The sequence below is a fragment of the Cyprinodon tularosa genome, unplaced genomic scaffold (genome assembly GCF_016077235.1).
Source record: "Cyprinodon tularosa strain WSP-4 unplaced genomic scaffold, ASM1607723v1 ctg107, whole genome shotgun sequence".
NCBI classification, from domain to species: Eukaryota; Metazoa; Chordata; class Actinopteri; order Cyprinodontiformes; family Cyprinodontidae; genus Cyprinodon; species Cyprinodon tularosa.
In genome coordinates this window covers 4,216,358-4,244,312 of record NW_024037860.1, presented here as the reverse complement: position 1 = coordinate 4,244,312, position 27,955 = coordinate 4,216,358, and the positions used below count along the sequence as shown (strand labels likewise).

Genomic DNA, 27,955 nt, shown 5'->3' with positions numbered 1-27,955 from the left:
TTTTTCTGGACTTTTAAGTTAGACCAGGTGCATAGAGTGGGTCGGACATTTTGGGCGCCCCTGAGAACAAGTTGTTCATCACACAGTTTGGTTCAGAAAGGAGCATTATTTTATTCCTAGAGTGAGATTAGTGACAGATACACTCTGCAACATCCATGGATTCTAACAAGTCAGGGGCCCCTCCAGGCTTTGAAGATGAGAAATCCGCAGCTGCTCTGAACCCCCCTCCTGCCTATCATGATTACCCGGGAGCCGCTCAGCCTTTACAGCAGGTAAGGGGAAAAAAGCATTTAAATAGTTTAACTTTTTGTAATTTACTTGTATGTCAGTAATAGTGTTTAAAAATAAAAAGGAAATGTTATTTAAATTTTAGCAACAATTTTATAACCTTTATTCTCTCTTGTTTCTTTTTTTTCTAATCCTTTTTTTTTTCTATTTATTATGATTAAAAAAGAATAATCATTGAAATCTATGAACAAAAAAAATAGGTGATCATCAACAGTGAATCTGATAAATTTCTGTTTTTTTATCAAATCTTTGCTGATGTAACAGCACATATTAAACTTTTACTCTCTGTAATGTCGAAAGTAATTACGTAAGACGTAGTAGATGAAACACATTACTTTTTTAAAAGTAGTATCAACCATTATTTTTAAGTACATTTTAGTCAAACCTTTGGGTCTGATTTATTTGTTTTAATGAAAGAGGAACTTACTGTTCAAAGGAAGCCCTTTTTAAGGATAAGATTCTGTTAGTTTTTATGACAATGGCTGCTTGTGATGCTGCAATCCAGTAAGGGAGATTGCTGTTGGATTTCATGGGATCTCCATTGTTGCAAGATGTTTCAAATAGGTGCGGGAGTGGTCTCATATCATCCATGTTTCTGTTAGTAATATATAAAATTCCTCTGGATAATGATGATTAATCTGAGTATGATTAGGATGAACTGGTAGTTGTAGTAACAAATGAAGCTGTTTGAGTTCATAAAAATAAAAAGTTTATAGTACTACAACACTAATAGAGCACTAGAAAATTTCTAAAGAAATTTTGAGGGGGGCCACCTACTGCCCGTCTGGGTAACTGTGCCAATACGGCCCTGGCAAGTGACATTGGGGCTCCCCAGACCAACTGCTTACGCCTTTGAGGGCTGCTGAGGGAAGGAAAGAGGGCTAGTTCATGGGCAAAGAGAGCTGTGTGCCACTTGTGCTGAAATCTGGGAAATAGACGTGCACAGCATATGATGCACAAGGGTAATATGGGTTGTCCATATTGAACCGCAGTGGGTAAAGTGCAGTTGGCGGGCGCTGCCCGCATGCTAGGTGCCCTTGCAGCGATGAAAAAAATCACCAATGGCGGGCTCCGCCCGCCTGCTAAGAGCCATTGCAGTGATGAAATCACCATTGGCGGGCTTCGCCCGCCTTCTAAGAGCCATTGCAGTGATGAAATCACCAATGGCGGGCTCCGCCCGCATGCTCAGAGCCATTGCAGTGATGAAATTAAAAATGGCTATGAGCAATATGCCAGAATGTATGAGTGTGTATAAGGAAGAGGCTTTTATTCTGTAGAGTCCCTGTAGTCTTATTTTGAAAGTCTATCATGGATGTGCATCAAAAGATGGGTCATGCCCAGCAGTGATATAGAATCCATTTCCAAATGTTAAATCACTGGTTTTCCATGTTATTAGGTGAATAGCTGCTGTATTACAGAGTAAATGGGAGACTTTTATTGTGAAATTTGCTCTGGGGTGTGTTTTTGAAAAGGTCACTAGAGTCTAATAAAAACAACCTGAAAGAGTTTGGGTCATAATGTTGAGCCATTTGCATCAATTATTGCATTAGTATAATCTAGAGGCTTTTATTTTGTAGGGTCCCTGGAGTCTTATTTTGAAAGTCCAACAGAGTTGTGTTTAGAGAAAATGTTCAGACCCAGCAATGATAGTTGATGACTTTCCAATCGTTAAATCACTCTTTTTTCCATGTTATTAGGGCAGTAGATGAAGATGAAATGGGAGGCTTTTATTTTGAAATTTGCCATAGGGTGTGTTTTAAACAGTCTCCTAGAGTCTATTCTCTAAAATGGGGTTGAGTTTGGGTCATAATGTTGAGCCATATAGGGCAATAAATATATGTAAAAAATATAGAGGCTTTTATTTTGTAGGGTCCCTGGAGTCTTATTTTGAAAGTCTATCAGTGTTGAGTGGCAAGGGAAGTGTCATGGACAGCAGTCATATAGTATCCATTTCCCAATGTTAAATCAGTGCTTTCACCCTCCATTAGATTAATATGTGCTGTTTAAAACAGCAGAGGTAAAATCTGTTTGAAGCACGGTTACCTTGACAATGCTTAACGAGCCTGTCAGTGACAGAGAGAAAAGCGCAGCACTATCGTTCCTTAGCTCTCAGGCTTTTTTGAATGGGAGGAACAGCTCCGAACAAACGACTGCTGAGCAAAAACCGTATGAGTTATTCAAAAGATTTCTTCACCGTGAGCATCAGCAATCCTTCGACTCCAACTATGCCAACTTTGGTGTATGTGTGTCATTCAGAAAAATATTTATGACGAGTTGAAAACACATAATGTCATTCGTTTTTCTCCCCACTGCTGCTCCAAAACCAATGAAAAACGGCTCTGATTTTGATCGACTTTAGGTCGGTCTGGAGGGTTTTTAAGGAAAAGTATTAATCCTACCGTAATTCCGAAGACATTGTGTGAGTCCAGAGGTTTCAGCCTACAAACTGACCAAAAATGGTGACTGTAGCTCCAAATATGTGGCCGTGAGGCAAGAACAAAATGTTTTATCTTAAAAAAAATGGCTGCCTCACTCTAAGAGTTCAGCAGCTGCACTGTAGCAGGCTGCTGCAGAAGCTAACTGTCAGCTAGCTTCCAGGTGCTTACCCTCCAAACAAACGACTGCTGAGCAAAAACCATAAAAGGTATCTGAAAAATTCTTTCAGTGAAAGCAACATCTATCCTTTGTCTCAGACTGGGGTAACTTTCATGTCTGTAGGTCTTTCACAACCCAAAACGAAGCACAAACAAAATGGCTGATCCCACCTGCTCCTCCCTTTGTTTTAACTGCAGGACCTCACTCTCACTCACCTTTAAGCTGCTAAAGCACCCCTCCGAACAAACGACTGCTGAGTAAAAACCATAAATGATATCTGAAAAATTCTTTTTATCTAAGCGACAGCTATATCTTGTCTTCAATTGGAGTAACTTTCATGGCTGTAGGTCATCTACAACCTGAATGGGAAGAGAAAGAAAAAGAAAAAACGTTTCATCACAGCTGAGCTTCTAATTGAGCTAGCTGCAGCAGGTCAGTCACCCAGCTTTCTGGTGCTTAAAATGTCCTCCGAACAAACGACTGCTGAGCAAAAACCGTATGAGTTATTCAGAAAATTTCTTCACCGTGAGCGTCAGCAATCATTCAACTCCAACTATGCCAACTTTGGTGTATGTGTGTCTTTCAGAACAATATTTATGACGAGTTTAAAACACATACTGTCAATCGTTTTTCTCCCCTCTTCTGCTCCAAAACCAATGAAAAACGGCTCTGATTTTGATCAACTTTAGGTCGGTCTGGAGGGTTTTTAAGGAAAAGTATTAATCCTACCGTAATTCCGAAGACATTGTGCGGGTCCAGAGGTTTCAGTCTACAAACTGACCAAAAATGGTGACCCTAGCTATAAATATGTGGCCGTGAGGGCGAGTTTAAAATGTTTTTGGGTCTTAAAAAAACGGCTGCCTCACACTCTAGCTTTTCAGTCTCTCCACTCTAGAAGGGTGGATTTTGCTAAAACTTTGTGGCGCTTGAGGTCTGATTATACAAAAACCGTAGCAGTTATCAACATGCCGTCTTCAGTTTTATGCAGAGGAAGGATTTATCTACAAACTGAGCTTTAAACTGTTTTTCTAAGTGAATGTATGCCGACACAGTGAAGCGCTGTTTTTTATGCTTTTTTTTACCTCTCCCCATTCATTTCCTATGGGATTTTTTTGCGACGTTTTCGCTAATAATTCGCGAACCTTCGGACTAATGAGAAAGTTTTATACAAGCACGCATCGCACCATTGGTCCCGACACGTGTGCCAACTCTGGGCCCGATCCGACAAACCGTGCGGGACTAGTTACGCGCCGAAGTTTTAGGGGACGAGGAGAACTATAAGCTATAATAATAATACGCGGAATAAATATGTGCAATAGTAATAGGTGGGCCATGCCTTCGGCATGTGGCCCCCCTAATTAGTAATTTTCTGACGATATGATCTAATTTGTTTAAGCTGAAATCTAAATGGAGAAGTAAAACTGAGGAAAACAGTTGTTGTCTTTAGTTCCACAACCCATTCAGTTGTCCAGTGTAGTCAGATTTATTCATACAAAAATAAGATTTTTGTCCTAATAAAAAAAAAAAAAGAAAATTCAGTTTCAATTTTCCTGTAAGATTCTTATACCGTTTAACGGTTTTCATTACCTATCCAAGTCTGGCAACAGCAACATGGAGGATGGGATGAGCCTCGCCCACACAAATCCTGATAAACAGGTTGAACTCAAAATTATTTGAGAACTCGCATTTCAAACAAGGATTCTTAGAAAATCCAATAAAATTTATTTCACTTAATATTTTCAATTAGGTAACAGAAGTATTAATATTTTAATGTACTGGTGTATTCTTTTAATTAAACTTATGAGCAGGCAGTTTCCTACATTCAGGTATGGTTTTTATTTTTTTAATATTATTAACTAAAGGTAGCTTTTGCTATTGAGCTTCTTTGACTATAGGGGAATTCCAACTTCTCCATTTTCTGAATAAGTCTATAAATATAGTATATATCTGTTGACCTTCAATAATAGTAGAAGTGTTGAGTTTTTATATATAACATGCATAATGTCGAAACATTGACAGGTTTTGGTTCAAGATGGGGTGAAGACTTAATTGATAAGAGAACTGTTGACTGCAGATTGATTAAAAAATGGCATTCAAATTCATTTTATTATCTGAATTTCCAATTTTTTGTTATCTGTACTGACATTGAAATGTGTAGCAATGCATTGCTCTCAAAAAAGAGCAATGGTTTATACTTAATCATATGAATATCTCAAGAGTCTCACATTGACAGCAATTAAAGACTGGAGAACACTTTAATGAAATAATTCACAGCATCTTTAAATTTAACAGTTGCCTTATACGGGATCTTGCCATGCTAGCCACACTGTGTCAACTCGTAAAGCTTTGAGGTCTAAAGGCCAGAACACACCGGTTGCATACGACTTTCTAATCTCCGAACAAATAAAAAAAATTTTTCCATGTCACAATGACTGCGTATAGAGAGACTCCAACTAGGCACGGTGAGCAGATCTGCGCAGATTTTTTTTCCACTTCTGTCTCCATGCTATATGCAAATTAAAACAATTTCCCACATTTGCCTTCGAAAGATTAGGAAAAGTCATAAAAAAATCATTTGAAAAAACACTGGCGAATTCTATAAAGCAAAGCACCATTTAACGAGTCTGGGCAGCATCTCAAACCAGAACACAAGGAGAGTGTTTATATGTTTATATAAAAAACATAATGAGATCTACGTCTAAAGAAAAACTGCAACAAACGCCATGAGATGTTTATATGCTGATTGAGGCAGTGAGAGGTCATTCTCAGAGAGAGATCAGTGAAGTTTGTTGAAGTTTTACTTTCTTTTTTTCATAAAGAGGTGAGAGCGATGTGCCACGCTTACCTGCTCTGTCTGACCTCATAATTTCGTTTTTTGTGAGGCTCAAAGAGGATCACTATTTTACTATATCTTTTTGTCCCCCTGAAGTCCTTTTTCGAAGAAATTGATAAACTGGACTTTCTGCCCTTCGTTGCTTTTGCGAGGCTCAAAGAGGAACTCTGTGTTATCCGTTTTCTATCCTCCTGAATTCATATCATAAGTAAAGTATAGTTTTTTTATGTTTCATTCATTGTTTTTGCGAAAATCTGTCCTGCTGTTTATATACGCAATGTATGGCTACAAAACTTACTCTTTCCCCATGCCATTAACAGCTTTTATCCTGTTTTTCACCCTAAAGTGGATGTGTTTTACTTTGTAACAGTGTCTCTCTTCTTATCAGACCCATGAAATTGCCTCTGAATTGCTGCATAGTCTGACTAAAATAGAACCGGGTCTATCTCAGTTGGAGCTACGCAAGACCCCTTTGCGTAAAATCATGTTGGGTGTTATCATCCTCATTGACTTTTAATGAGCGCTAAACGCCACAAACTCGTCAAAAACGATTTTCTGTTGGATCGGATACAAAATCAAATTTAGTGTGTTCTGGCCCTTATTGTCAAAATCTGCACAAGTGCCTCCTTGTTCAAGTAAAGTTGTTCCTTATTAACTTATGATTAATTACCACACCAATAATCAGACTAATCAATTGGGACAAAGGCTACATTCACACTGCAGCCTGAAGTGACCCAAATCCAATGGCTATGAAGAAGCGGCAAGAAAAACAACAACCATGGTAGACGGTGATGCAGAGAGCAGTATTTATGTTTAACCATCTTGAAATGATTGTGTTTTTATGGTTGGGAAAGATCGCTAGAGGCGCTCCGGCACTACCATCCATATTTACTTACGTAAACACAGAGCATGCTGGCCTGTGATGTCATTGCGTCCTCTACTGCGCATGCGGGACACTTGCGTTGTATGACTGTAGTTCACACAGGAGATCACATACAAATCGCATATATTTGGAAAAAATCGGATTTTACAAAAAAATCGAAATTAATCATAAAGGCCTGCAGTGTGAACGTAGCCTTAGTTAAATGTACAGAAAAACAAGATGTTACACTACCTCTACACATTTGAGTTAGCAGAGTTTTACTAAATGACTTTTAGGTCCTCAGTTTAATAATTCTTAACTTTGAAGTTTAGAGTGAAAGAGAGTCATGATGCTTTAAAGTCTAGCGTGGGTGATCAGACCTCCTGAAATGAAGATGGGAACAGAAAAAATGTCAGTTTTAAAACATTTCTATTTCTAGGTGCATGTTACCACACAGTCAGTCAGATATTGTTGGACAGTACAGTAGTAGCCATTAAAAATTTCCCCACTTTCCTTGATGGGCCCTTGGCTGGTCCCCTACAATTCCTTTGTAAACATACATTTTTGTACTAAAATAGTCTTTCTGTCATGGTTTGTGGACATTAGGATCTAAAGAGAAGCGTCATCTCCTGTTCAGACCCTGTAATTCAGTTAAAGGGGAGAGTCAGAGTAAAAAAATAAATTGGGTTAATGGAAGGGATTTTGCTGGCAGTTGCAGGGAAGTGGGCTGCCATCCTAGCCTCGTGAGACCATCCTGATCTCGCAAGCTTTCAAGGTTTCACTCGCAGATCAGTCTGGCTACTTTCCGTTAAACAACATTTGGAGCAGTTCACCAAACGAACGTCCAATCAGCGTTGGCTTTGAGGCGGGTTGAGGTGTGACGCAACGAGAAGCGCAACAGTTTAGTCTAAAGAACATGGCGGCTTCAGCCGATGAAACTAGCATTAGGGTGGCTGTCGAGCAAGTTTTATCGGAATTACAGAGTATTTCTTCACTGAAAGAACAGCAAAACACTGCTCTGGAGGCTTTTCTCAGAGGAAAAGATGTTTTTGCTCTTCTCCCCCCTGGTTTCGACAAGAGCTTGATCTATCAATTGGCATGTGCCTGGCTTGTGGTTGTGTTTTTGTTGTCACACTGTTAGTATGTCATATTCTTCGTTGATCTGATTGGTTTATTTGGCCCGTCTATTACCAACATAGGCCAATCAGCTAACCAGTATTTTCGCCCCTTCCCAAAATTACTTCAACTGAAGGTTTCCAGATGGATATGCAGAGCAAATCCATCTAATCCATCTGGCGGAGTCAGGTTACTGCCATCCAGCTGGCGTTTGACTTGGAAGGGCCATTGTGAATGGCTGTTATGCTATTTTGCATTACAAAATAGAACATTAGATAATGAAACAAAGAAGTTATGGTTTGGTTCTGAGGATATGTTCTCATCATTATCTTGTAATGACAATACAATAACATGCTTAGCCAATTTAGATTCAAAATGAAAGCTGGACAAAATGCTTTTCTTTTTAGGGGGATCAAAATTGATGTGAGGAATCTCAAATATTTTGATTTTCCTTAGTTGATACATCCATCATAATACTATATCATTGCATGCGGGGGGTTGGTGCCCAGACTGTACCACAAAGATACACCAAAAAAACAATCATGCACGTAGTTGTGGTTCAGAGCAATTGAGAAGGAAAAGACAAATTAACCAAACAGTGAAAAACGACTGTGGGAGCTCAGAGTGAGAAGAACCCATGTATGCACAGGGAGAAACTGCAGAATCAGAGACACAGGATTTTGTTGCTCATAGGCAAATTAGTTAACCAAGTAGATAAATATAAATGGCTGTTTTCCTCTTCCCTGACACTCTGCGCACTCTGAGTTAATTTCCTTCAACAGAGATGTCTGTGATAATGAGCCAAATTTTCAGATAATCTATACCAAAACTGTTGGGTATAAATAAGTTTACATTCATTGTAGAGTGTACAATGAGAAACAACTATGGCTCATCCCTTAGCAATGTAGGAGTGCATTGCCCCATGGCAGCTAGCTTTGTTTTCAGTATATTTGAATTAACTGAAAGACTTAAGATGAAAAAAGGCTGAGGTACAAAGGATTTAATTCACTGTTTTCAAAGCCCGCTCCAAATATCTCTCCACCGCCTTAGAGTTGGAATGAAGAGTTTGTGCTAATTTGAATTCCGCTCTGCATTTTGGCCCAAAATTTCCCCTTTAGTTTCCACCCAAATCAGTTCAAGATTGAAACAAATACTCTCAGGTTTGTTCTGAGGTTTTCAGTCATACAGAAGGTTTTAAATTCGTCATTATTTTTCACACTGTAAAATGTTGAATTTTGTACCTTCTGAAAATCTTAATATAACCCATCCTAGACCTTCATACTTTATACCTTCATACTTCTTCATTTTTGTCAGTAAAACCTTTCATTGTTAATGGAGGAGTAGAAAAAAAGGTAAATTATTAGTTAGTTTTTACAAGACAGTTTTTGGTGGGTGATAAAAAAGATGACTACAAATATGATGTGAGTTTAGTTGCAAACCTTCCACCTTCAGTGCAATGACAAATATTCTACCAGTAGCACAGTCATTATGGGGTTATGAGGTTGTGAACCTTTTGGGACTTTTTGATGAAGTATGCCTGTTACCTCTGAAGTGTTGGTCACTGGCAACTCCCTTCTCTTACTGGGGAAGAGAGCTTTTTCTATTTCTAGATTCTTGCAGGCTCACACATTGGTGACTAAAGACTTAAAGACTTGCACAAAAGACTTAAAGGCTTCTATCACCATGTTATAGACAAATGGATTTTGCTGTATTTAAAAGTTTAATGGATTTCTGGAAGTTTCTATAACGATTAATGGAGCATATTAATTGGATGGTTCTCCTGGTTCTGATTCTGGAAAGGCAGAGTAGATATGAACCTAAGCAGCCTTAATGTTGATTCTCTGGCGATCTTTAACATATTTAGGTAGGAAGCCATGCAGTGGTTTACAAACTAACAGAAATACTTGAATTATATCTTCTAAAAACAGGAAGCCATCTTTGGAACATGGGAACTAAAATAATGTGCTCTTAACTAATTGCTTTCCTTACAGGTTTTTTCTTTTAGAGCTGCTTTTCTTTGCTGGTCATCATACTTCCTGTTTTCCAGAGTGAATTTATGTTTCTAATTTGCAAACTTAGTAAAGGTAAGTATGCATTAGGGCTGAGACTGATTTTTTTTTGTGATTTTTATTAAGATTTTCTTTTACACTAGCAACAATCATAAATGTTTCACTCCAGGGTTTTATTGTTTTCATGACCTTCATAGCTTTCCTCTCCAGTCTCCATCGTTGCAGGACTTTATTGTCTACTTGCATGGATGGATCTGGGTGCTCGCTGTAACTTTCTGAACCTGCTAAGTGTTCTCCGTTTTAAAAAGTTACATTTTGTCAAACTATCATATTGCAAATACAATGAATTGCCTAGACCTATTAAGCACTCAGTGTTATGTTAGGAGGTTCTTACAGCAAGACTCAAGGTTCACAATAAGCTGTATGAAGAGATACTTTATAGATATAACTTAAAGTCTGACTTAAAGTACAAACCTTTTCTCTTATTTTCTTATTTCCCATACACTGTGCTAAACTGCCCTGGATGGTAAGGCATACCCATATCAAAAACTCCACTGGTAAAATATAGCATTGAATACATATCCTCCTATTTTTATGTCTTTAACATCCAGAGTCAGATTTTAATTGTATTTCCTTCTTGCTGCCTTCAGGGTTATGGATACCCCCAGCAGCAAGGTGTGGTATACAACCAGCAGCCTTATCCCAGCCAGCAGCACCCAGGACAGCAAGCTCCCATCTCCATGCAGCCCACCGTGTACGTAACCCAGGCTCCTCTGACCAGCCCGGTCAACGACTATTTGGGCTACTCCATCTTCACCATGCTCTGCTGCTGCCTGCCTCTTGGAATCGCAGCCCTGGTCTTCTCCATCTTTGTGAGTTTCTTGTACTTGTATTTTCATTCTTCTCTTTGATTTCTGCACCACTTTTCAGTTGCTCTCATCCAGGGAGACATGAATGGCCTTAATAACCCATGGAGCTTGTTGGTGCAAGCCTGAACATGCAACCAGGTGTTTTTTTTGGCAACAAAGGAGGGATTAAGTTGATTTTTTTTTTTTTTTCATAAAAGGTGTTTTACTTTCACTTCTTTTTTCTTTTCTTTCTTCTTTCTTTTTTTTCTCTTCTTCATGAACAGAGACCTCAGTCACCCAATAGTGAGTTCATCTTCTAACAAAGTGTTAAAATAAAATTATTTGGAAACAGGGCCGTACGCAGGGCCCAATAAATACTGAGGTCAAGAGTCAGAACATCTGCTTACCATAGTGACACACATGTTGACTCAGGATGATTAAACAGCTACTTTTTTTTGTAGATTGTTGCACCAGTTTTTGCTTTTCAAACATAAACCACATTACAGTTTAGTGGGAGACCAAGATCATCGTCCTTGTTGAGTATGTCTGTTTTGTGTTGCAAAGCCAAGTTAAACAGCATACAGGTTGTTACGTAATGTGTAATACCGAGCTTGCGCAAAATAAACGGTGCGTGAGACGTTCCTCGACCAAGAGACTTTTTCCTGTATGAAGCCATAAGAATGCAATAGTAAACCATGTTTTCGTCTGCATTCATGATAGACTGCTAACGCTACATTTAGTTTTACTGTAATTTATTTTCGTTTGTATCACAATTTAAGCAATAAATAATTTAATAAAATACAGAGGATATAACCTTTCTGTCCTCAATTGTAGTTACTGCCCTGTTTGGCAACCATATAATGGTAAAAATGAACTAATTTTCATTGTTAAACCTACCATCTTGGCTCTGGCTTTAACTTCACCTCAGCAAACGTTCACTTTGAATACCAAATTAAGTCATTAAGTGAAAAGATAGTCTTTGGTGTCCTATAAAGGTATTCATGTTTCTAATAGACCTTTAAAAGACAACTGATAAAATTATTCCATTTACTATACAGGTGAAAGCTTAATGGAAAGGTTTTCTTTTAGAGATATTAGAATAAAAAGGGTTTTAGAATAAAGACGTGACGCTTTCTTTTATAGAAAGTTTTTGAAAAACCAACTATTGATTCATTTATGGAAGTTTCTGGCTGAAAATACAACTACGTGAGTACTTTAAGAGAAGTGAATCAAATTTACTGGAAGAGGTGGAAGAAAAAAAAGTCGAAAGAGGAAAAAAACAACACCCACAGGCTGTTTCCCTTTGTTACATTAACTGACAACACTTTCACAACTTGGTGTAGTGATATCCCAACAGTTCAACTCAGTGTCAGCTCATTAGATATTGGGAAAGTAGAGGTTATGACATCTGAAGATTTCAAATCTGTTCATGGTCGCCATCTTGGTGTGCTGAACGCTATCCTCTTTGCCTGTGGACAGCTTGCTCAGTCCCTGAGCAGCAGCAGCAGATGCTTAAGCTATTTTTGGCTGTCCAGATTTAGCGCCAGCAAGCATTTATGGTAATACACAGAGGCTCATACTAAATACAACAAAGGTCTGTCCTCTTCTGGCAGACTTTTCTTTTTGCTCTAATGTCCAAGCTCTGCTTTAGAATGGCTGGTTGAGGTGAAAATCTGTGGAGCTCTGAGGAATACTGGGACTCACTCAGCTTGGTAGCAGGCATTGACCTCATGTGGAATCTGTGTCCGTGATGCTTAATGAAACACTAACTCAAAGGTAAACAGTCCTAAACACATAAAAATGTTAATCTTGAATAAGATTTAAACCAGTTTAGCCCAAGACTGTCTTGCTAGGAGAATTGAAAACCCCTAGCAGGTGAGGACATTTACCACTATCATGGCTTTTACTTTTTTTTTTCACATTTCCTGAATAGTGTGGCCCTTTCTGCATTTTTCTCAGTAACTTATTGTGGTATTCTGCCATGCTACTACAGAACTAGTGCAGGCACTGTGGTTTGCTGCTTCCTCCTCTGTTTTCAGACATGTCTGAACACATCTGCTCCATTTTTTTTTTCTTTTTTCAAGCATGGCTCAATGAGAAGGTAATTTCCTTTTGCAGCCTTGTTCCACACTCCGGTTTAACACTTCTTTGGGTGTTTGCACACTCAGTGACCGGTGTAGAATACAAGATCTACTCGGATGCTCAGATCCGCTCAGGCCCAGCGCACGCCAGTGACGTTACACTGATTGGCTGAATGGTGCCACGATGATGTAAAACATTGCGATTGCCCGGACAATGATAATATCCTGATGCTATGTCCGTAAAGAGCACCCTGTAGTGTTAGTGTCTAATGACGGAGGAAGTTTTACCTGATTGATAACAGAAAAGTAACTGAAAGACCATGGTATGAAGGAGGAGACCTAGTGAGCACTGTGGCTATCTGTGCTCAGTAGTTAACAGGTTCGTGTGAACAATTGTGCATTTTCTACATTTTGAAGAACTTTTTTTTTTTGGTCTAAAATCTTCACAAAAGGATTTTTTAAAGATATTCCATTTATCCTCTTCTGCCCTCAGATCTTAATAAAAAGAATAAAAAGAATTAAAGATGTTTTGTGTTAAATGGTGGAGCTCAGTCTGTCTTAGAATGAATCACTTTACTTCAAGACTTAGAATGATTGTTTCGTGCTTACAACTATCTTGGGTCGCCAAAGAAACGTAAAATAACAAATATAGGTAATAGTATTTTGAAATTCTAGGAGATAGTTGATTAAGAAATGAGTAAATTTTTAGTTTCAGTGCAGAGTGGTGCCATATTGTGACATCATCATCATCATCATCAGCAGTACCTACTGTACACAAGCATGTTTTGGGGAACACAGCCTGTCTAAAAACAGAAATGGGGTCACAGATTTTTTTTTTCAGTCATTACACTGTCAGATCAAAGAAATGAACGCTGCATTTAACCCATCCCCTTGGGGAGCAGTGGGCTGCCATTGTGCGGCGCCCTGGGAGCAGTGTTGGGTTAAGGGTCTTTGCTAAGGGACCCAGAGTAGCAGTCTGTGGAAGTGGGGCTTGACCTCAGAACCTCAGGATTCCAACTTCTATGCCCTACCAATTAGTTGCATTTGCAATATATCAGATAAGAGATCTGTTATCTTTATCTTATGCAAACTGGATGCACAAAGATAAACATTGATATCCAGTCCAATTTTCTCATAAAAAAAGTACTCACAATTCAGAAAATAGGACTGACAATTTTTCCAAAAATCTGAATTGCGATTTTATTTAGTTTTTCCTTTGCATCAACACCAGGCTTGTAGATATTTTACCCAAGGCTTTCGGTTTTTGGGGGCTTGCTTGCCCAAATTCCATTGTTACAGGACTTTACTGTAGCTATTGTATGGAAAATGTTTACTTTTACTTGCATGCATGGATCTGCGAGCTATCTACAACTCTCTACCTTTCTGTGTGGCCCACTTCAAGCATTTAACCACCATCCAAAGGACTGGAGGGAGAAATGTAATGTCCTACTCCTATTAAATATGTAATTAAAAATAAGTGCCTCTGAGATTTCAAAATTGTTTTTTTGTTAAATTAATATTGTATTGTAAATGCAATTAATTGCTCAGCATTATTAAAAAGTGGAATAAAACAAATTACATTTCCATTGCAACAATTTTGCCAGTCCCTCTTGACTCTAAAAGCAGCAAACAGGTTTTGCTTCTATACAGAAATATTGCTAGCACTGGATTAAGTCTATCTCTGTTCAAGAATTTTTATTGATATTAAGGGACCTTTATTTAGGTCATTGGCTTTGTCCAAATGTCTCCCTAACCCCTCAATCTCACTGTTTGGACAGATGACCACTACTTTTCCCTCCCCATTGGTCAAGTGATTCCGGCTCCCGGCACAGTGTCTGCTCCATCTCTGTTCTCTCTCGCCCACAAAACAAATCCCATGATGCTTTTGTGTGGGGGGAGTGGTGGCCTAGTGGTTAGGGCATAGAATACTGAATACTGAAGTTGTGAGTTCGAAACCCACTCCCACAGACTGCCATTCTGGGTCTCTGAGCAAGACCCTTAACCCCACACTGCTCACCAGGTGCCGCACAATGGCAGCCCACTGCTCCCCTATGGGATGGGTTAAATGCAGAGGTAAATTTCTCCAATGTGAGCTCAAAACATATAAAACTTTGTCATGTCTGTGAGCGACTCGTATTGACTCGCAGTGGCAACCGTTGAATAAAGGAATCACAATGAGACCATGATGAATTTTGAAGAGACATGTTACTCTTGTGTTGTTTAAGTGCAGCTAAAGTGATGTCATCCTCAAATAACCTCCAGAAAAGCTTTCTGGAAATCCTCATTTTGATCTGGTGTGTCACTGTTTCCAGTCACAACCCTGACACAATCTCCTCTGGGCTTTCTTTGTTTTCACTCGAACAAGCTGTACATTCTGGTTAAAGATGTTTGAAGACAGTGGATGAGATGGAGCTAGAATAAGTTTCATGGAGTCAGAAGTTTAAACGGGTCACTAAGGCGGCCCTTAAATTTAAATTCTTTCTTTTCAGGAAACAATTTGTCAAAGTTTATGCAAAGTGTCTCTAATGTTTCAGCCTATTTTCAAATCTTTCCTGTTTATCTTGTTTTGTTTTGGGTTTTTTTCCCGTATAGATAACGTATCTTTAAAACACCAAATTTAAATGTCCTAGATTATGGGAACAAAACTGGACTGCACTCCCAACAGATTTTTTTTATCACTAACATTAAAGTTTTAGAACCGTGTGGAATCAGCATTTTGTTTTTTATGCACTAACTTTTATTTTGTTATAACAAATGTAATGCATTTCACATGTTTGTATTGGAAAATGTTTAATGCATTTAAGGCATGTTTAAAACCAGACTCTCATAAAGGCTGTTGTGCAAAATGATATCTGGCAGATAATGAATAAATGATTACCTAGCCTGAGTGATGAACCACTGCTATATGAATTACAAACAATGATGTCTTTATTCTAATAATTCAGGATTACAGAAATCTTACATCTATGCAGAACATTATATGCTATTAGAAAATAAACTCGAGGTAGACTAAGTGACTAGTTTTGAAAAGAATAAAACCCTAAGAGTCCGTTTAACTGGCTTCTGAGATTATCCAAGATGGGCCAGATGTTAATACATTCAATAATGTCTGTTTGGTATAGCAGCAGGTATGATAATAACAGTGCAATTAAAACAATGTGAACACATTCAGCCTCAGCTCTGCCTGGGTCCGTCTCACCGGGGTCCGTTCTTTTTAGATTTTAGAAGACTTTTAGATCAGTCTGATACTACAGCAGAGGAACTTGATCGGCTTTTAAAAATCGAGGAAGGTTACTTATGGCTACCGAAAGCAAGGTTGTCCCCCTGCAGAGTGGCCGTGATTGGTATCGAGGTCCTCACAAAGGGGGGAAAATCCACACAGCGTTGAGCTTCGGAGATCCCCGTATCACCCTGTTCAGCGGGCACTATGCACGATGGGTCACTGTGATCCGTGACTTTTGACGCAGGAAAACAAAGGCTACTTCCTGCTAGCGTTCTTTGGAATTCTACGTGAAGCTTGTCAGCTGATTGGTCCAGTATTTTGTTCCATTTGTGAAAAGGGAGGGGGAGGGTTTGATGTGGTTCATCAAATTGATCTGGCTCCATTGTGGCAATATATCCCAACAAAGCACATAGCTCACACATTTGAGTTGTCATCGCATTAATTCTTGATAGCCTTGTTTCCACTTGGAAAACTTCACTAAGGGATCAAATAAAGTGCACAGAATAGAATAAAGGCGGAGCAGTTTCTGCAACAAAGAGCAGCATTAGTACCCCTAATGGAATATTCTTTCAGAAGACTTTTACCCTGGTTTTCTAAAGTGATCTTTTCGAGCCAAGCTGGTAAAAAGGCTCCTATAATTTGTTTTATGGTGAGATGATCAAATCTTCAAACTTCGTTTTTGTTTAAATCCAGCAATGATTATGGTATACTTTCAAAAATCTATACTTAACATATTAACATATAATCAAATTGCAGTTTAGAGAAAACAAGAATATGTGATGGACATTTTGGTAATGAAAAATAAAGACAGTGAGCCATTTAAATAGTCTGCAAAAGTTTGGTTTTGTTTTCAGCATAAATAAAGATCATAGTCTATTCCAACCACTTTACAGCGGAGTGTACAGAAACGGTGATGGGAAACACATTAAGAAACAATGACATAAAAACCATGAAAAAGCATTATACAAAAAGAAACACGTGAAACTCTAAATGCAAGTTGGAAGCAAATGACAAGCAAAGATTAAAACATCCTTTGCTCCAAAAGGAATAAGCAGAGAGAACCAATTAGATGCCCTGCAAACAGAAAAGAAACAAAAAGAAAATCCCCCTTTTTATATTTTCTCTCACCCCCCCACACCTCAACTAGAGTAAAAGCTTTTGGTAAAAAGTATGCTGTACTTAACATGTGTAGCTGAAGAAACTGTGGCTCCCACCCATACAAGATGCAATATAAGTCCTCATCTATTCAAAAGAAATTCTAAGATTCTATTCCTAATTGTCTAAATAACAAAGCATGATTTTTGTTCTTACAAATGTCTGATGAAAACAGCCAATTTTAATAACATGCACAGACATTATAAAACATTTGTTCTGATCCTTTTATAATTTATTACTATAGAGGGTCTGAAAAAGAAATTGGAATCTGTTTGAATTTGTATCTGCAGGTCAAAGCTTTACAGAAAGCGGCTCATACACAAAATTCTGACTGGTAGATTTTAGCCTTGAATTTTGAACCCTTATTAAAATAACGATCTGTTTAATGAACTTTAAAAATGTCTCACAAGTAACACCACTGTGTGAGATCTAAATTGTTAACCTCTGTGCTGAACCACATATGGTTTATGTGCAAAGAAAGGACCTCAGATGTGCAACACCTGCAGTCATAGCCTCAGACTTTTTCTTGAGAATAAGAGACGGCTTTGAATTCGTTGCTGTTAAAGTAGAAAGTACTGTGGCTACCCACTCATTTAGTCATTGTCTTTTATGACTCTGAGTGCATCCTGTTTTTTTCTCCTGATAATGGGGAAATTGATTGTGACATAATGATGTTTACTTCCACTGATTGAATCTGGTGTGGTATCATCCAACTAGAAGTGCTGTGGTCTGGAAATGTCTTCCTTCCCGTCTTATCTCCAACCCTAGCCACAATTACCATATGCAGAGCAATTTTCAGTAAACACTAACCAGTTGGAACTGTTTCTTAAATAAAGTACCTACATTAGGTTAACAAGACGAGGACAGAGAATGTAAGTTAAAAAGTGGTTTAGTGAAAATAATCATAGATTTTAGATGTTATAAACAGATGTGATCCTAATTGGTGGTGTAGAGAGGAGGTGTCACGGGAAGCAGCAGTGTGTTGCAGTGAGCTTGTCGCTAGGCCTGTCGCAATTATCAATAAATCAATTAATCGCACGATAAATAAAAATGATCCACGTCATTTCATTTATCGGCTATATCGTCTCAGCTTGTGTTTTTCTCCTTCTATTGATGACACTGGATGAAAAGGCTTAACTCCGGTGCTATCCACTGACCCCTCCCCTTCCTCATTTTTGAGAATGGAGGAGGAGTGGACTATCGCATCAGGTAGTCAGGGCGCATCATTTTATACTTCTGCAGCTTTAGAGGCCCGTGAGGAGTTAGCGAGGTAAAAAAATAAAAAACCCACATCTTATGTTTGGGGTGGGGCTCGAAATGGAACTGATTTGAAAGCCGAGCGCAACAGCCGCAGTGTGCGAGTATTTCAGATTCAAACCAAATGACCAAGGTGAACCGCTGAACCTATGTGAGCCAGTATGTCGCATTTGTCATAAAACAGTAGCAACTAAGAGCAGCAATATAACCAACCTACACATGCACCTTAAGCACAACCACCCAGCAAAGTTTCTCCAGGTGGAAACAAAGTACAAGCGGTGGCCCGTCTGTGTCTTCAAGTTTGCGACAGTCCACCATCACTGAAGCAATTAATCGACAGGCAGCATACAAAAAGGACGGCGTGCGCTCACAGACAGCGTAGTTCATTTAATTGCTAAAGAGATGCTTCCATTTAATATTGTTGAAAACCCGGCATTTCAAAAAATGTTGCAGACATTTGATAGATAGTATGAACTCCCCAGAAAACATACATATCACCAACGTGATATTTTGTATATACGTTTTTACTTTCACTGTGGTTTTATCTTGTGTTTAGTTTTTATTTAAGTGTATTTTAAGTTAACAGAGACTGAGAGTCCATTTAATTTTTATTTCTCGTTTTATTTTTTGCAGGAAAATGCATGCATTATTACGTAATTTCCATTAAATCAGTGTAAAAAGGTTTTCAAACAATATTATCGTTTATCGCAATAATTTTTGAGACAATCTTTCTGCAAAATTTGTTATCGTGACAGGCCTACTTGTCGCAGATATTTTTGATATATGCCTAATATTGAAGCGTGGTCTGCGCAATCTTGTTCCACACCACAACGCAAGAGGGACAATCGGGGACGATCTGTGGCTCTAGACACAGTCGATGCGGTGAGGAAGTGGGGGCAAGTTTGTGCGACAAGGGAGGGACATGAGAGTGAAAAAGAGCGGGAATCCAGGAGGTAAAAGGGTCTCAGCGTTCTTGCGCACCTCGCTCTTCTAGCTTCAGGAGCCATTTTCCGCAATGACGGTCATACAAACAAAACAAGTTAGTAAGGTACCAAACAAGAAATATACATAGTGTAGAACAGATATAGATTTGACCAAGCAGAGGCCTCCTGTCTGCGGCACTGTCTGCGGTCACCTACAATTTTGGAGAGGTGCTCCAGAGTGTCTGCAGCAGAGGCGGAGGCACATTTGCATTCACTGCCACACATAGCAGACGACCTGTTTTGTAAATATAAATCAGCCTTAAGGCTTGTGCCATGATGCAAGATTCAGAACATGGCAGCTTGCAGCGTTGGAGGGCAGATAGGCAAGCATATGATGGAGATGAGAGGAAATCCTGGCTTTGACTCTAGGGAACAAATCATGATGAAGAAATGGCTCTGAGGGAGGGGAAGGGGCTCTAGTGGAGCAATAGAAGGAAGTACAGAAAAGATAGAAAAATTGAAATCAGTGGGATAAATACTGATGTTAAAAAAGCTAGACATACCATTTGATACTCCTGTTTCCAAGTCCTTAAACACGCCTGGAAGAAATTGTTGTCGAAAGAAAAACAAGCAACTTAACACATAGCTTGAATTTGACAAAAGGGAAACATGATGATAGTTACATGATAGTTAACAGCTTTTTTTTTTTTTTTAACCATGCTTTGACATAATGATTTTAGAAAAAAACCTAATCCGGGCCTGGACAAGGCCTTCAAGCTCAGGGAACACCATTGTCTGATTGCATTATCCATTGTTATTTGAGCCAGAGTGGACTTAATGGTAGACAACTAAGGAGGACACCAATGATTACACTTTTAATGAAATCTAAACATCAGTTCGGGGAGCGGCGGCCTAGTGGTTAGGACGTAGACCTTGGAATCCTGAGGGATGAGTTCGAGCCCCGCTCCCACAGACTCCCACTCTGGGTCTCTGAGCAAAGTTCTTAACCAAACACTGCTCCCCGGGCGCCCCATGATGGCAGCCCACTGCTCCCTGCTGGGATGGATTAAATGCAGGGGTAAATTTCCTCAATGTGAGATCAATAGATCTATAATTATTATTATCATAAAAAATCCAGACTGGAATTTGCCAAACATCTTGACAAGTCACAAATGTTCTTGGAGAATTTCTTATGGCAATAAAACTTTTAACTAAGCTTCTCACAAATGGAAAAATGAATCAAATCAAGAAAAGAACACAGGGCCTACTGTGAAACATGGAGGAGGCTCTGTTGTGTTTTGGGATACTTTGCTTCATCTCGCACATGGTGTCTTGAATCTCTGCAGGGAACAATAAAACCTCAAGACTATCGATGGATTCTAGAGCGAAATGCACTGCCCAGTGTTATAAAGCTTGGGCTCAGCCACCAGTCGTGGGTCTTCAACAAGAAGAAGACCCAAAACAGACCGCTAAAAACACCCAAGAATGGCTAAGATTAAAACATTGGCTTATTATGAGGTGGCCTTCTATGAGCCTTGACCTAAATCCTATTGAGCATATTTGGAACGAGCTGAAATAAGCCGTCTTGAAAAGTCAACCTGTGAAACCTTAGACAATGGGAGCTAATGAGGAGTGGACCAAAATACCTGCTGAGAGGAGCAGAAGTCTCATTGACAGTTACAGGATTTGCTTGGTTGCATTGATTGCCCTATAAGGCTGTGCAACAAAATATTACGTTAAGAGTACCATAATTTCTATCCAGATCAGTTTCGAGTATATTCTTTTATTTTAATTCTGTTGCAGTATGACTGACTTTGATTCATTCATTTTCATATAATTTTTATTTGTTAGTTTATTAATCATATGACCATTGTGGGTTTTGCTTTCAATAAACAAGGAGTACCAATTATTCTGTCAGTGTGTTTTTGTCTCAGCAGGTGATTCTGGTTACAAGGCATAGGTGTGCTTATGTAATCGGTTCAGTACGACGCTCCAGGTAGCTGTAGCCTCCAGAATACACATACAGAGACACCGTGACACCTAGAGGAAACCGTTAGATGGACATGTCATTGTAATTAAGTCTGTACATTTGGCCTTGGACATTTAGCAAAGATAAAGACATCACAAATAGGAGAAAAGGAGTCCTGACTGCACATGGTCCATCTAAGAGCCAGAGCAGATGTGTGCCCTCTTATAAGATAAAACCAAAGCTGAACTGTTGCAATCCATGCAAAACTTTGTGTGAAGCAAAACAAGCTCAGCACCCATTACCCCACATAGGTGTTACAAAACTCTTCCCTTTGAGAGGAAACAAACAATCATTGCAGTGATTATGAAAACTATTGAGAATGCAAGGAAGATTGATAAAACCTGCATGCATTCAGAATAAAGTCTGAGTAGTTTTCTAGGTAAACTTGCTTTTTTTTTCTTGCCTTCCTGCTTTGACAATAGTTTTACTTTATAACAGAAAAGGTTGAAATAGCAGCAGTAGTTGTTATTGAGGCTTGGAAGTAATGAAAGTCTTTCCTGGAACAAGTCTGGTCCGAAGACAAGAGCAACTTCAACAAAAGTCCAAACAAGCAGTGTTTTGTTAGGATCTAAACTTGTCCACTCCCTTTCCCCGCCTCTGTGGTTGTGCTGTGAAAAGGCTGCTTTCTTTTCCAGAAAATCATCCTTTTGTCATTGATGGGAGCTGAACGTTAAACTGTAACAGGGAATTGCACGCAAGGCTGGGGATGCATATCACAACGCACGAAATTCGTGCACAGACTCATTTCCTGTTTTTGGTGTGGATTCCATTACCTCAGTCGAGATGCATTTGTGAAATGTAGCGGAGGAAGCTTCTAAAAGCTTTTTGTTAAGAATTAAATAGAATTTAAACATTTAAATGTTTTTGCTTTTCATTTTCCTCGTACACAGAATACTCTCGTTCACATATGGAACAAATGTGTCCCACCACATCTGCAAGCTTGGAACACATCCAAACTTCATCTCGTCTCCTTCGAATAATGTAAACAGCACCTAAAGTGATTAAATCGCTGTGCCGCCAGGAATTTTGGGCCCCAAGAAAGGCTTTGATATTGCCAAACAATGGGAGGCCATTTTATTATATGGTGATCATTATAGAAAAAATGTTTTGCAATTTTTATATATATATATTACAAAATTTTCACTTAAAGTTTTTGGAATGTTAAAAAGTGGGAAATTCCCACAGACTCTGTAATGATGCAAACCGGACCGTCCTTGAACACACTGTAGCTCACATTCCTCACTGGGACAGGACATGATGGGGGACAAGGAGACTTATTTAACATAAATGTCCTGCTAAACATCTACTAGCATTTAGCGGATGTTAACCCTCTGATAACTAGGCCATTTTCATGTTGCCCAGTCTATCATGTATGTAAATTCTCTGCTCTGTGAGCTTTCTGGTTTAGTTGTTTGGTCTCTGTGTTATTTACGGACACAATAGACTCATTAAATGTTGGGTTAATCCTGGTTTAATTCTTTTTGAAAAATAAAAATGAAACTGCAGAAGTAATTATATTTGAGTCTTATTTGTGGCTCAGGGAAAAAAGGCCTCTTTCTCTTTTCCAAATAAGGGAATCTTTGCAATAACATTGCTAAACTTAAGCAAATCTGCACATACTCCATTTATAAGCTAAGTAATCTTGGCAAAAACACGTTTTTCCTGTTTAAGTATCAGAGCCAACTTGGAATTCAACTTGTCAATAAATGTTTTTCCCCCTCTGGAGGAAGAAGTAAAGTGAATCTTTTCGAGTGTTCTTCTTTCTATCTTAAGAGAATTCTACTACTTGCAATCATTTTCTGTTTAAGACAGTAAACATCTGGTTGGTATTATTAATGATGTGATTTCCCTCTCACCTTGAGGAGCATCAACTAAGTAGTAATAGCCAGCAGATACCCTGCTTTACTCAACAGGTTAATCAGTTTTCATTAATTTGATCTATTCAGGTAACAAACCTTTCCTAAAAAAAACTCTCTTTTTTTTTTTTCTTTTTTTCTCTCTGTTCCTTTTTGAAAACCAGACTTTGGGACGCTGCATTTTTCAGCAGCGGACAGTTTTTCCACAATGCTTCTTATATACACATTTTCATGCTTTTGTGTTTTATTTATCCCTGTGTCAAATGATGCCTGCATGGCACTTAAGCCCCGGGACTGATGCGCCATGCAGGACCTGAGGACCAAACATTAATTGTAATTTCACAAGGGGGTTCAACATGATCCTGCTTTGTTTCACTGTTTACTGCACGAAGATAATTTATTTTACTGCTGGATTTTCTTATTATATTTGAGATATATAGCGGAAGATATGTTTCCTTTTTTTTTGGGAACCCCCTCACTTAAGGATCCTTCAGGAATCTTTCACCTCTGTATGGCGTTCCTGATAAATTGCATTTGCATCGTGTAGGATTGCATCGCTATTTTTTTCTCCACAGTGTCAAAGATTTGTCGTACCGTAAAGCCCTGCATACACTGCAATTTTTTTTTTTCGATCGTTGCACGCATCTGCTGCTCGCACTGTACGACTAAAGTGTGAGCTCACAATTGCCTGACACTCTCATGCGACTCGGCTCCACAGTGAGATGGAGCTGCTCTGACTTGTGTATCCGAAAGCCAAACAAATAGAAGGGGGATATTAAGCTCACTATAGTGAACCGCACTGCCTTGGCAATTTGTGCAATTTTGTGTAGAGGGTCCTAGAAAGAAAGGGATGACGACGTATTTGGAAAAGAGAACGTGGCTGAGCAGACGTGGCTGAGCAGGCGTGGCTGCTGCGGTCCGTCCATTTTGCAGACGGAGCTGCATTTCACTCATTGCATCCCTGCCATGCTGCTGTGTTTACATCTGAGAGGAGGAATAAAATAAGAATCCTTCTTTGCGCATGCGCCCTGAGCAATTTGCCCAGGACGGTCGGGAGAAAATCAAACATGTTTGATATTTAATATTTGACTTTACGATTCCTGATTGGGAGGTGGTCATGAGAGGCTGTGATCGCCGCTAGTAGCCCCCTACACACTATACGACTCATGACGCACGATCAGGCTGAAAGTCGGACCGATCGGAAAATTCTCGCACGACTGGAAAATCGCCCTGAAAATCACACAGCGTACGCCGGGCTTAAGGCAGACCTGGATGCATAAACTAATCATTGGAGGGGCAATCCATGTTTTCAGGAGGGCACATTTTCTTAACAAACTGTTTGTTTTATTTTGGGCTTAACAATGGCTCTTTGACTACCCCTTCAGTGCTTAAAGAATAAAATCTTATCAAACTACCAAAATAAAGAATTCAGTTTAAAACAGATTGTGTAATAATTCATTCTACCGTACTCACTCAAAAGTTGACAATAAGTCTAAATACATACACTGCATCATCACCTGAGCAATGCATGATTTGTCCCAATTCTTTCAGAAAAGAAACTCAGGGTTACTGCACTAGAAACAAAGGTGGGTAATAACTAGTTACATTTACTTTAACAAACTTATTAAAAAATGCACTTATAGGAGGTATTTTACAATATCGACCTATTATGTTTATATGAGTAAAAATATGATATTTTCACTAATTTCTGGCTGCTCCATCCATTGTGAGTAACTTCAATTAATGAAAACAGGCTTGTTTTCATTAAGGGAAATATGCACCACAAAGGGAAACACTTTTTCTACTGGAGGAATTTTGGTTGAATGTTATTTTCCACCTGCTGAGTCTGCCTCTATAAACTATACTGTAATTCTATCTTTTCTTACATACTCTATCAATTTTGCAAACCTTATAAATAAATAAAAAAAATGTGCCTTGAAGAGTGTTCATTCCACCCCATTTTTTGTGTAATCACTGTTAATTTTATTTTTATGTTATTATTTGAGACATCACAATTTTTATATCACTTAAGATTTTATTTTATTGAAATTTGCATCATTTTGTAAAATATTAAATCAATTGTTATGATAATGGTTAGCAAGTAGAACAACTATTCAGTACTTAAATAGCCTTTTTTAGGAAATACTTTTTTTACTGTTACATGAGTATTTGCTCTAAATGCTACTTTTTACTTGAATAAAAATATGATGAAATAGTGCCGCTCATTTAGTGTGGTTTATGAATACTCTTCCCACCTCTGATCATAAACAAACGGACTCAAGAAAAGTTTATTTCCCAAAGCTGCAACGGCGATCATCTCCCTGGTGGGAGTAACTAAGCGTCCCTCTGAAAAATCCTCTAAACCTCCAAATTATGATTTTTATTTTAATTAAGACCTTAACAGGCATTAAATTAATTAAATGTGATTATAGTGCCATTTAAAATGATTTATCTAAAAATAAAAACGTTTATAAAAACAGTTTCATGAGATCTATCAGATATAAGTGGTGTAGACAGTTCTGCGTGTTTCTGCGTAACTGCTCCTGGTTGATCGTAAAGCTTGTACAGTATGTTCGGAAAACAAATTGAGGCGGCGAAAAAGCTAGTGAATGGGAAAATGCAATTTTCATTAAAAGTGGCTGGAAAACAAGGAATTCGGGACATAGCTGCAGTCTGTCAACGGTAAAGATGACGAAGGATTTTGCCATGTTATTTATATGTATACCGGTATATATAATATGAGAGCCATGGATAGTTGTTTATGGCATTAAAATCATTTCTAAGAGCATTAAAAGAGCATTAAAAAGCATTGAATTAAAGGTACTCATTCCTGTATAACCCCTGTATTAGGTTGTTGCTAATGCAGCTTAATCCCCAAGCATAAATGTTTTTTCTCCATTGTTGATTTTGGCTTCCAACAAATATTACATTGCACTGCTTCCTGTTCACTGTAGTTTGTTCAATCAGCGCCTTTGACAACAGACCAAATATTAATGTCACAGCAGCTACAGTGATCACAGCTGCCTCAATAAGATAAGAACGATAAAATATTGGTCACTCCAGAATAAAAAAAACAAAAGCCTAATAAAATAAACACTTTCCAGTCCAGGGTGGGCCCACTACAGGCTTATCCAACTTTCCTTTCCAAAGAAATTTCCCTAAAACAGTTCAAAATTAGGCTCATTATTGTCTGCGGCGTCCACATGCCTGAATAACCTCCCTACAACGCCTTAGCACGGTCCTGATAAGGTGGTGGGTGGTCTCCAGAGAGAGGATAGATCGAGACATGATGTCCAAGATGTGCTCAATAGGAATCAGGTCCAAAACATCAGCCAGAAAGTATAAGTACTGAGAAGTGGTCCCCGTCTGCAGAATCACTCCTTGATTTAGAGTGTCTTGCTAATTGCCAATGATTTTAATCTGTTGTCTATTCCATTTGCACAACAGCAGGTGAAAGTGATTGCTTCCTATGATGACAGTTTGATTTCACAGAAATTTGATTTGATTGAAATTATACTGTGTTGTTTATGGGTTCCTATTTATTCATCAGAGAATGAATGACTAAAAGAAAAGATAAGCAACGTCTGACCTTCATTTGATCATTTTCTTTGAGTTTTTATTCATTCACTAACAGAAATAATTTTTAGTCATTCCTATACTTAGATTATCATAATAAGTCTGTCTTTACCTGTTTGGTTTGTATGTCTTTATTAATTACCTTCATATATCATGTTTTTAACTTTAGACCCGTGAAGCTAACCACAGTGGTGATCGGATGTCCGCAGAGAGGAGTAGCAGAACCGCCAGGACGCTGAACCATGTGGCCCTGGGACTTGGCATTGGAAGCCTTATCCTCCTCATCATTTATGTGGCTGTGCTTATGAACGTTGTTGCTAAGCAGTAATTCCTTAATTTCTTATCTTTTCTTTGCATGCTGCTTTTGCATACCTTATTAACGGCATGTTTGAGTTGGTCCCGAGGGCCAATATTCTGCAGGTTTTAGATGAGTCCCTGCTTTAGCTGATTTATATTGATGGCCAGGTAACGGGATTTGCTGAACTGCAATATTCAGAGTGAACTGTGTTGAAGCGGAGAAATATTGAAAACCTGTATGACAGCACCATTGAGGACCGACTTTGGACATGCCTGCCTTTCAATATTGCCAGCTATCGCCTTGGAAAAAGAAGCCATCCTAAAGTTGCTTTTTTTTCCTAATATGTTAAAAAAATATTATCAGTGTGATTGTGATTAATGCTTTGCTACTAATGAATCGGCAGTGAGTTGTAACCCTTCTCCGACATTTTTATTTTTGCATCAAACCAAAGTCTTCTGTTTTTCCCAACAGATCTCTGTTCTCAGACAAAATCAGCATAGCATCTAATATGTAACCAGCTCCGTTAGTACCTCTAGACTGATTTGTACCTGCTCTGTTCAACATAATTTCTCTTATTGGCAGTGGTTTGTTCCTATTCTTTTTTTATATTAACGCATAAACATTTTCTAAATAAAGAAATATGTTAACCATATATACTGTAAATCATGTGTGATGTCTTTCCTCTGTTTATTTATTCAACCTCAGCAAATGTGTACCTTAAAACATAAGTTGTTGGGCTCAGCCATGGATGGGGACATTATACTGCTTCCATCTTCAAACATATTCGATAAAAGGACTCCACTCAGGATCCCCAGATTGGACCTTTTATTTCTCCACTTGCACACAGCCCCTGGAAGAAGGAGTCTGCCTGTTTTTAAACAAAACCACTTTAACAGCCCTCTCTTTCGCTTTTGCCTGTGGTCACCCAGCTGGAAGCTTTTGATCACTGGATGGAGTGAAACTCATTGGCAACACAGACCTTATACCTTCAAATTGGATCCAGAGG

At 38.6% G+C, this 27,955-nt stretch overlaps 1 protein-coding gene across 1 annotated transcript; it reads left to right on the top strand.

The window, feature by feature from the left end:
• The first annotated feature begins 7 nt into the window (after nucleotides 1-7).
• Nucleotides 8-27,612, top strand: LOC119786425 (dispanin subfamily A member 2b-like). The gene is made up of 3 exons (XM_038289761.1): nucleotides 8-272; nucleotides 10,354-10,575; nucleotides 26,821-27,612. Exons 1-3 carry the CDS (start codon nucleotides 156-158, stop codon nucleotides 26,977-26,979), a joined length of 498 nt encoding a protein of 165 aa, XP_038145689.1. The 5' UTR covers nucleotides 8-155; the 3' UTR covers nucleotides 26,980-27,612.
• Nucleotides 27,613-27,955: the final 343 nt, after the last annotated feature.